This window comes from Acanthopagrus latus, chromosome 4 (genome assembly GCF_904848185.1).
Source record: "Acanthopagrus latus isolate v.2019 chromosome 4, fAcaLat1.1, whole genome shotgun sequence".
NCBI lineage: Eukaryota > Metazoa > Chordata > Actinopteri > Spariformes > Sparidae > Acanthopagrus > Acanthopagrus latus.
Window position 1 is genome coordinate 12,499,195 of NC_051042.1, and position 10,898 is coordinate 12,510,092.

The 10,898-nt window shown below is 43.1% G+C and overlaps 1 protein-coding gene across 3 annotated transcripts in view; it reads left to right on the plus strand.

The window, feature by feature from the left end:
• Positions 1–10,583, plus strand: part of kcnq1.1 (potassium voltage-gated channel, KQT-like subfamily, member 1.1) — a 50,724-nt gene extending 40,141 nt beyond the window's left edge. For all 3 annotated transcript variants that reach the window (XM_037094295.1, XM_037094296.1, XM_037094297.1), the window contains 6 exons: positions 1,597–1,726; positions 6,538–6,613; positions 7,661–7,755; positions 7,932–7,978; positions 8,092–8,153; positions 10,189–10,583. In XM_037094295.1, coding sequence (XP_036950190.1) covers positions 1,597–1,726; positions 6,538–6,613; positions 7,661–7,755; positions 7,932–7,978; positions 8,092–8,153; positions 10,189–10,455 — 677 coding nt within the window. In that variant the 3' untranslated portion in view covers positions 10,456–10,583. The remainder of the gene's footprint in view (positions 1–1,596; positions 1,727–6,537; positions 6,614–7,660; positions 7,756–7,931; positions 7,979–8,091; positions 8,154–10,188) is intronic.
• The last annotated feature ends 315 nt before the right edge of the window (positions 10,584–10,898 follow it).

Here is a 10,898-nt window from a genome sequence, read left to right on the forward strand (position 1 = left end):
TATACATATTTATGTCCATATATATATATATACATACATGAAACTGACACCTACACCGGACCAGTTCTTGTGTTTTTAAGACTGACAGAGGCAGACTCGCATTGCCAAGTTTGAGATCTAAATTCAAGCCAGCCTCATGTTAGTCTTTTCTTTCCTCAAAGAGATATAGATGTGCCTCCGACACAGTGAGGTGTCTCACAGGTGCAAAATAAATCTTCCGCATTACATAAAACTCTCCACAGAATACGATAAGGCAGCCCGGCATTATAAAAAATCACATAATATCAGCCATCTCCCTGACCTGTTTGTCCAAATGAAGCTCAACTTTTCCCAGCGTGAGCTAGATGAATGTGGCTGCAAACGCAGATTTTCTCCCCATTCGAAAATGACAGTGCTTTCATAATATCAAACATCCAGGGATGCTAGTCCCTCAAGGTAGCAATGTTCCGATAAAGATGAAGCCTTCCACAAAGTATTAGAGTTTTGAGAAGCCGCATGAGCTCATGTTTTTCTTCGCGGCGTTCACAGCCACTTTCTGTGCCTCCAATCTTGGATCTCATCGGTCTTCATCTGACAACGATGGACCCTTTTCACGGCAGCCATTTTAGCTGCAGGAAAAGCTCAGGTGTGACCAATAACGTTAAAGAGGGCTCCATTCTATTTAGTCTCCTGGTAAGACATATCAATGAGTGAGCACGCACAATACCAGAGCCCAGTCCAGCCAGATGAATTCATGAGGGGGAAAAAAAAATCAAGAAGGTCTCTCTCTCTCTCTCTCTCTCTCTCTCTCTCTCTCTCTCTCTCTCTCTCTCTCTCTCGATAGAGGCAAAGATCAAGCATGATTGGTCAAAAATACTTGAACTATGTACAGAAACCAGACGATTCCGATACCAAATCTTGTCCGGTGCCTAAGGATTCTGCGTTTCTTTGCAGAAATCTGTTTTTAGAGGTTTCTCTGGCTCCGACGTTCAGCTCAGCAAAATAATGCAACACGTACATACTAAGCTTGGGATGATTCTCCTGTTCAACATAACCGCGATATAGTTTTATTTAGTGAAAAACACTCAAATAATCTTCATCAGTTATCAGAAATCATGAGATCCTCCTGCACAAGTAAGGTTTTAAAAAAAAAAAACAATGGTGGTAACCTCAGCTGTCTGTTGTCCTTTTGTTTGGGGAAAATGATTTAACTTGTTTTTGTGGCGGTTATCAATGTGCAAGACATCCCTTCAGCCATTGTGACAGACTAAATCAGGAAACCAATCTCGATCTGAATATCAGAAACTCCACAGCTTTTTCAAGTCATTTGCATGTGGACGGTCACGATTATCTCCATTCACAATTATTCAGATGACGACATTTCACCATGATCAACCCACTGAGGGTGCTTTTTTATTGCGGTTCGTGATAAAATCTTTCACTGACACATTCCCCACAATGCACGCACGTGATGCAACCGGAGCTCAAAAAGAGAGCAATGAATGAAACTGCACTGTGGTCACCAACCCTGAACCTAAGTTATATGCTGTTCAACTGACTGGCTCAACAAACTGATAAGTCTAAAGTGTGTGTGTGTGTGAATGTGTGATCATGCAGTGAAAAGAAACCCTGGCCTTCTGGACATCCACTCCCCCGGCCCCCTCCAGAGGAACTGCAGCTTCGCCGACGACCTGGAGCTGGAGCCGGAGCGGCACAGCGAGCTGTATCCTGCCACCTCAGTGTCACAGTGAGTTCACCAACATTACACTGACGCTGTCTCTCTGTGCGAGTGCATTATTGTCACAGAACGTTTGCGTGTATTTTTATTTTTTTATTTATTTTTTTTGCTATTTGTAATTAACCTTTGTAATATGCCATACCCCAGAGCGCTCCTGTCCCCTCTGTGTAATGATTCCCTATTAGGGAAAGGCACTTGTGCTTGCTGGGGCGCTGGCACAGCGAGAGACTGAGACTGATATGAGGAAATGAGTGTTAAGTAACTGCAGTGTAATGCAAGAGCGCAGTAAGTGAAACAAATGGAGCGACAGTTCTGACCCGTGGGATTTTCTTCCTTAATGGTGGGGTGCTGATGCACTGTTGGCAAAAAATCTCTCCATGCTCTGCTGACTCTAAAATACGTAACCAAGTGTACTCATAGAGCAGTGACACATCAAATGCTAAATTGTGCCATTACGAGATACTACTGCGTGTTTTATCCACGACAGGAGTACATGTAGTTGAAAAAGAAGTTTGAGATATATGTTTCTTTATACCATGTTTGTCTTTTTTTTTTTTTTTTTTAATGAAAAGTCTTCAGTTACAGACCGAAACACACATTTTCCACATTGTCTACAGCAGTGTGGAAATCTCATTTGAGTTGCTGTTATGAAGCCGAGATGCCGATTGGATTTTCTCGATTGCTGAATACTTCAGAGGAGTCATATTTCTGCAGCTGCCTCTGTATCGGCATCGCAGCGCAGCATGTTTTGGAAAATTGAAGATGATTGAGGCGTTGAGAGTTTTAACAGACTGACTACGTGTTTGTCCCAAACAAACAAATTACACCTCTAGTAACATAGCAGACACGGCCTTTAAAGTAAAAGAGCTGGGATTGTAGCAGTTAGCTAGGTGGGGGGTAAAAGTTTCCTCCTGAAACCTTTTTTCCATGTTTCTCACGTTGTGTTGTTTGTTTCCGCGAGTCAGGTGGACGGATCGCAGGAGAAAAAGCAAAATGCAAACACTGCTACACTTACACACTGAGGGGCCGTTGAGCCACAGCATTATACTTTTACTTTAAAGTGACAGAGGTTCTTAACTGAATACACGGAAGCGCAGTTTTCCTGAAAAATGCAATTTTCTGTTCAGTTGTTCTTTAACTACAGTGATCGCAAAATCCTCCCACAATTCCAAGCCATATTATTACTGTTGATGGTGTAAACAAACACAGCAGGGGGTGTCTTTTTAGCATGCGATGATGATATGGGGTTTGTGTTTCTTTTTTTTTAAAGCGGTGCATGTGCCAGCAAAACTTTAAAAAAAAAAAAATGCATATTTAGAGCTTCCGTTTTCATTTTAGATGAGATGATGGTTCCCTGCGTCACACTGCTTCTCCATGGTTATAAGATAAAGCATTTAAGATTTCAGTGTAATTAGTTGATTTATTCTGTCTGAATGCTGATGACCTCTTGACCAAATGTATTCCAGACAACTCCAGAGGTCAGAATATCCAAGATGGAGCTTTCAACAGTTGGCAAAAGTGAACAAAAAAAAAACAAACAAAAAAAAAAAAAAAAAACGGGTGACAAGAACAAAATGATGTTTCAGTGAAGCACACACACTGTTGAACCCTCGGCAGCGCAGCCTCCCTGCATTCTAAACGAAACGGAGGAGGAAAAGAATGGCGCACAAGGTAGCAGACGCCATCGTGCATTTTATTTTACGGCACTTTAATACTCTGAAACGTATCTAAACGTCAGCCCCCTCAAGGTGCCGGCTTAGATGGATGCGCCACGAGTTTACAAATAGAAATTCCAAGTGCCGTTCCATCGCAGTTTTTTTCCTAGTAGGAGGTGGAAATGTTTTTGAGCTCTGAGTTGTCTGGAACGCAGCATTGCCACTTCTGCTTCTGAGAAAAGGGTTTTGATAACAGCAAAGTGTAAACCTCAAAACCAGTCATATCAAGCAACTTCCTGAGCTGTCAAAGAACAGCAGGATTGGCTGTTCCATCTCAAATTCATTCATAGTGTTGAAAGTACCTGGACACATTGTAGCAGCGCAGCAGCAGCAGACAGGGCTTTCATTTGGCAAGCTCTAACCAGAGAGTTGCTGTTTTTTAACATGCACCGACAACTTAACAGACGGGAAGTCTCTCCCGGCAAACACCCCTTAACTCACGGCGCCAACATTTTTATCATTTGTTAACTCAACACAATTTAAACACTGAACAAAAGGACATGAATTAAACACACTGTCGCAGCCAGTTTACACATCATCTTATTTATAAATACATTCACAAACCGTAATTACCACACCAACAGAATACACACAAGTCATTTCGCCACAGCCCACAGGGGGCGTTACAATATCTTTACAGCAGATGTTCTTTTAGTACTTACTGTATTACCTATGGGTATATTAAAAAAAACAAAAAAAAAAACACATCAATTCTGATCCGTCTAAAGTTATAATCCTACATTTTTAAATTCCTAATTGAAGAATCCTGATCCTTGGCACTTCATACATGTTTTGATGGTGGTGGGGGGGAATCAGAGTACCAGCTAGAAATCCACGCACCTCAGGGAGAACATGAGAGAACTGCCCTAGTGGGATTTGAATCCAGGGCTGTCTTGCTGCGAGGCAGCAGTTCTAACCACTGCACCACCGTGCCATCACTTTACTGTGTGTTGAAACTTGCTTCATTCTAAATGACTGCCAGGATTCATCAAGTCACATTGTGGAATTAAAGAAGACAGTCAACATGTTGTCCGAAACAGTAATACTGATCTCGTGATTAGACTGCGGGTTTGTTAAAGTGAAACTCTCGCCAAAAAGCAACCTAGGCTTTATTTGTGATTGAATATGAGACAAACCTTTGTGTAAAAGTGTAATTATGACAAAAGAGGAACCATCTTTTTAGCAAACTCTGCATACACAAACAATGTTCTCACTGCTGATGTTCATTTGTAGAGACCCTGGTGATACTTCGAGCAAAGTTTCATGCTGTGATGAGCCTTCTTAGTGTTTTAAAAATAGCAATTTTGATGCTAGCACTAAAGTGCCCATAGCACTCCCATTGAAAATTAGCTTGCCCAAAAACGAAACCACTGTAAACCTTAAAGGTTCATCTTTTGTCGTAATTATGCTTTTACACGAAGGTTTGACTCATATTCAATAGTTTGCTTGCACTCTTTCTTGCCGTAAGTTAATAATGAGAAGCTTTACACTGCTCACACTTATAATATCCAACCATTTTGATATGGACTTTAGTTTGCAAAATAGCGAGGACCCAAACGCAGCACCCATGAAGGCAGGCAGGTCGAAAACAAAAAGCGAGCTTTAGTAATGAAGCTGTTCTCTAAAAATTCTAAAAACCCAAAAAGCTCAGAATAAACAGGAAGGGGCGATTCCACCAAAACCCCCCTCAAAAAAAGAGACACAAAAATTAATTAAGTACAAACCAGAAGCTTCTCAAGGGCGGAAAACACGAGGCGCGACGGAGAGACTCCCAGAACAAAACAGATGAAGTGACAAAGAGCGGCAGGAAGACACAGACTTTAATACACAGGAGGCTAATCAGGGACAGGTGAAGCTAATCAGGACAATCACACAGGAGGGAAAACAAGAAGAGGACAGGAAGTGACAAAGTGTGACACATGTGCATGAAGCTTACACAATAACACCGTTGTGTTAATGTGTCAATTAATGAGCTTTAAAGGTACTTGCCGGGATTTGCTTTCCCTTCAGCTCAGGTTTGCTGTTCAGCCCTTTTTACTTTTTAGTCTTCGTGCGAAGCTAAAGCCGATCAGCTCCCAGCGCCGGTCTGATATCGAGCGTACTCTCGTCGAATAAGAAATGAAATGATCTTCAATTCAAGATTGCCAGTCTGTTCTACTTGTCGTTATCGCTTTCAAACTTTTTTACAGTTTAAGAGTTGAACACGTCTGCTGATGTTGGGGTAAAGAACGGACCCACGTGCACAATTCAGTGCAATTCGGAACGGCGTTATGGGTGAAAGGAACTGTGTGGAGAAGTTTGCCTCGCTGCGTTGTTTCTGGACACATCGCCGCCATTCGTGTTGGAAAATGCATTTCAATAATAGGTCACAGAGCACAGGATTGTAATTTCATGATTCAGAGATCACTTTGCTCTTTTATTTCAAAACTATTCGTCCCCTGTGAAAAAGTCCAAAGCTGGACTGATGGTGCCTTTAGTCTGTCACCTAGGACTCAACAAAGAGCTCCCTTCTTTTTCCCCCCTCATAGACTTATTCATTGCTTTTTCCAGGGTAGAAAACCCTGGAGAGTAATAGCTCCTCAACAATACCCACAACATCATAATGGAGGCTAAATGCTATCCATCAGAGCTCTTTCTCAGCGTTTTTTTCAGCGCAACACGGACCCCAGAAATCACCCGCTCTTTGTTCTTACCTCAGCTCACCTTGATCAAATTCAAAGGAAGTGAGAGGCTTTTGATGCAGACCGAGCAGTAAACGTGAAACCGCGCCTCAGTCAGTGTTTTACCACACATTAGACGGGGTTCTGGTACGAAGGCCACGGTCAATCTTTTCATGGTTTCACACTGATACCTTTTTCATACAAGAAAAATGGAACAGGTAAGGTGCTAAAGCAAATCAATGCCGTGCTCGAAGAAAAATAACCTCCAATTTTCGAGGGGTTACCGTGCGCTTTCTCATTCTTCTTCTTCGATGCTTTGCTTAAAAAAAAAAAAAAAAAAAGTAAAAAATAAAAGACATTTCAGCAGTGATTTCTGACACTATCAGTTTCCTTTTTTATTTTCCTTTCTAATTTTTCCACATTCAAATGGAACTCTTTCACACAGATTGACAGAGTCGCACCGAAAGGCCATCAGGGTGATCCAGAGAATGCGTTATTTCGTGGCCAAGCGGAATTTTCAGGTGAGTAAGTCAATGAGAATTCAACTTTAAAACATTACCTCGTCCTTGAACATTTGTGCCAGACTCACATCCAGTGTTTTTTTTCATCAGCGTAGGTGGTTGTTGTACGGGTGCGTTCACCATCAGCGGAGCGAGCTCTTGTGTTTGTTCGGGTCTCTCGCGCAGAGTTTATCTGTCTCAAACGACCGGATTACGTCACCGTTCATTAGCTTACGGCTACAGAGGACCTCTCTTACCTGTGCTGCACCCAGCCCTCTGCAGATGTCTTCTGTTTTGTTCTGGCAGAGAGCTAACTGGTGGCTGGAGTTACATATTGTTGATTTACCATCAAAGGTCCAGTCTGTAGAATTTAGTGGCAGCGAGGTGAGGTTGCAGGTTGCCTCCAAAGAAAGGCAACACTTTTATAAGGACCATCGTTAATAAATGGTACAAATATAGCTAATTAATCTTTAGTTAGTAGTTGTTTCAGTGTTAACAAACATTAGTTGCAACTTTACAATACATGTCTGTGGATGTAAAAGCCTGATCCTGACATAATGGAAAGCTATTCTTCGTTTCAGGTGATGATACAGCAATTAAAACCTAACTGTGAATATTGTGTTCTGTTTCTGACAAAAGACACCGCTGAATCCTTCCACACTGGACCTTTAAGTACAGATACAGGAAGTACAGTCACTTTTTTGGCATTTATGCACTCTGACTTCAGACTCCTTACAAGCGAGCGCAGCCAGAGAGACCGGAGAGTGACAGTAACAATCACTGCCCCAGGGCGGCTTATTACAGACCTTCACATGGCGAGAGGTCAGGCTCCAATTACAGTGTTCGATGGCGTGTCACAACGGCATTTCCAAAAGAGCAGCAGCATGAAAAGAACAAGAAAGTGGGCGGAGCTTTAGCCTCTGAAATCGACAGCCCTGTTTCAGCAAATCGTCTGCGTAGGGGATGTGTTCATTTCAGTCCTCAACCCCGATAGAAAATGATTAAATACGTTATTAAGTAAACACTTACGCATGTAAATAAGGACAAACTTGTTTTTTGACGCTGCAGCAAGCCCGTAAGCCGTACGACGTGCGAGATGTGATCGAGCAGTACTCCCAGGGCCACCTCCACCTCATGGTGCGGATCAAGGAGCTGCAGAGAAGGTAAACTGCGCGACTAAACGGGATATATGCATTTGCACATATGTACATTTAAATGACTTGTCTGGGCAGGGGGTAGATGAAAACATGAAAGCAAAAAGAGGTGGGAGGATGAGAGAGGAAATGGACAGTGTGTGCATATATTCCTCTGACTTGAGCTTCCCATTGTTTGCCCCCAGACTGGACCAGTCTTTAGGGAAGATAACTTTGTTCCAGACGAGCTCAGGTAATTAATGACTTTGCTGCTCTTTCAAACATACAGCACAGGAACTATGGAGCAAACCCCAGTCCTAATCCTCGGGCCTTATCGTTTGTTTTTACTTTTGTCTCCCTCTGAAGACCGAGCCAAAGACAAAGGCAACAACTCCATTGGATCCAGACTCAACAGGATGGAGGACAAGGTGGGATTTGTACAACTTCAGTGGAAAAACGGCGGTAATATCCCACCGCCTTTTTTCTGCCTGAGATCATTTGTTTCTTTCGTGAAAGAGCAAAGTCAAAAAAATGTGCGTGGTCGCGTTCGTCTCGTATTCGAGACACAAAAAAACGTTGCGGAAAATGTTACAAGCCCCCATCGAGAGGATGTTGACAACGCTGTGGCGGTCTCGCTTATCACTCAAAAACTGTTTTGGAATCGTTTTGGATAATGCAACACAAGTTTAACTTGCTTTGACTGCTGTGATATGAAACGTCTGTGCACAGACGTGTGGCCCCGTTACTGTCGACTCAAATCTAAAACTTTGACAGCTTGTGCCAGTTCTGTGGCACGAGAAGAGGAACCACAAGATTGTTTCTTTCATTTCTTTTTAAGACGTGTCAAAACAAAGAACAAGTCGAATCACAAACTTCCCCACTCGCTCAACGAGTGCGCCTCAATTGCCTTGCATCCAACAGACCAAAACCGTTTATGAATAACGGGGTGATATTCGGGTTTATTTGTTGTCCAATAGGAAGAAATAACTCAGAAGTCTGTGCAGCAGGGCACATCATTTTCGATGTTGACGACGCCAGTGGAAAGAACGGGGCTGATTATGCAGTAGGAAGACACAAACACTTGTAATTGCAGCTACAGGACCAGAAAGAAACCAGAAGACGAAAGAGCTGTGGTATTTCAGATCGAGTTGGGTGGTGCTTGGTTTTGGCTCGCTGTCTGTTTTGAAATGAGAAACAGTAAGGTGGCCAGCTGGTGGGTGGGGGGGGGGGGACTCAAACATGTTTCTGTGAACATTTTAGGTGAGAAATAGGCAATGAACAGGATCGTGGTTGGTATCTGATCAGCCCTGCCTTGATTTACAGTTCCGCTTTCACAGCACAGCAACAATAGGACGCTGACTTCCAGCTCACAGTGTATCTCTATTGCAGCTAAAAAGTGTGCAATTAGTTAAAGTATGTTTTTGAAAACATTTTAGGTGGGGAAGTAGGATCAGAACCTTAATAGTTAATAGTCTACTAGCACTGCCCAGTGTTCAGAGTGTGTTTTCTGCATTCTGGTGACATTTGAAGAATGAACATAACAAAATAATAATTAAAATGCTATTTATGGTATATTTAAATACTTATTTTACTTTCATTTGCTCACTTATTCAAAACTTATGTAATCCAGTTGCATTAAGTAATATTCATTGCTTTTCACGCCACTGCTGCCGTGTGTCTGTCAGCCTCTTGACGGGGACTGACTCAGCGCGACCCTCGTGAATGACGCAGAGATCGATGTGGCAGATTTTGCAGCCTCTTCCCTCTAAAAGGCCGTACTTGAATTCTTCTCTCCAGGGCATCTGAAATTAGTTTGAATATTTTTTTTCCAGTCTCCATTTCTTCCATGCCTCAGCGAGGAGGACAGGGTGCAGCGGAACATCGGGCTAGTACAGTGCCAGAAACCGGTTATGATAACTAAAAGGGGGAAAAAAAAAAGAGCGAACTGGATTCTGACCTCAGGAGGAAACCGGAAAAGGGGCCATCTCCCTCTTTCTCTCTTCATGCGACCGTGGGCTTTGTGTTCTTTGATGAGCACACGCACAATGCGGCCCAACAGTCTGCAGTTGATGCAACAGCCCGAAACATGTCGACTCTAGCTGGCAAATAATGTCGCCGACATTGCGGTGACGCGGAGCTGGTTGAAAGTCTGCAAAGTTCCCACGCAAGGCTCTGTTGCATCCTATCAGCTTGCAACAATGGACACATTTCCATCATTGAAATGTAATTTAGTTTGATGGACCATGGAAGACCAAAGACAATACAGCCAATAAATTGGTCAGCACAGGCCGACGCTTGTTGCTCCTGTCAGACCCACACAAGGTAACATCAACCCTGAACTCACAGATTACTCTCACTCGCCTCAATTAATCAAAACGAGTGAAAAGCATTCGTGGAGTCATGAATCTGAGCCCCTATGCCATCTCTACTTTGGTTCACAAATATGTGCTCCACCCCTCACAGATAACACAAATGGACCAGACCCTGAACCGCATCGCAGAATCCCTCACCTTCCTGCTGGACCAGAGGGACGTCGCTGAGGGTGAAGGTGGAGGCCGGTCAGGTCAGGGCAGGCCGCGGCTTAGACGGACCTTTGCTGTCGTCCCCAGCCACGACAGCCTGCCAAGCTACGACCAGCTATCGTCGTCGCCTTCGTCCTTCTCCTTCAGCCCCGCCGCCTGCCCCAACCCTCCCCTTAGCGCCGCCGCCAGTCAGGACGAGAGCTGCTGAAAGCTAACAGCCTCAACGTTTTTCTCTTTTTTAACATGATGTATTCAGGTTCTAATGCAGTTTCTTTTTTCTCTCTATTAAGCTGTCTAATGCTCACAACTGATTTAAAGGATATCCATTTCACTTTCCCTTTGACGTATTTTTTTTATTAAACTGAAATATATTATGCCATGGAAATTTAGCATCTCTATAAAAGAACGTCTTTTACATTTGCAGTACCAAAGAAAATTGGGCAAAAAACAAAACAAAAACAAAAACAAAAAAGTTGAATTGCTGTAACCAGCCTCTGTTTTGGTAAATCTCATAGCACTAACTGCCTCAGCATTTATCAGCCACAAACACACGGACAGAAATGTAAAGGCAACAGCAGCAAAGTAGGCAGCAGCTAAAGCCAGGCAGGCGGATAAAAAGGATACACTTGAAGTGAAAGGGGTCAGACAGAG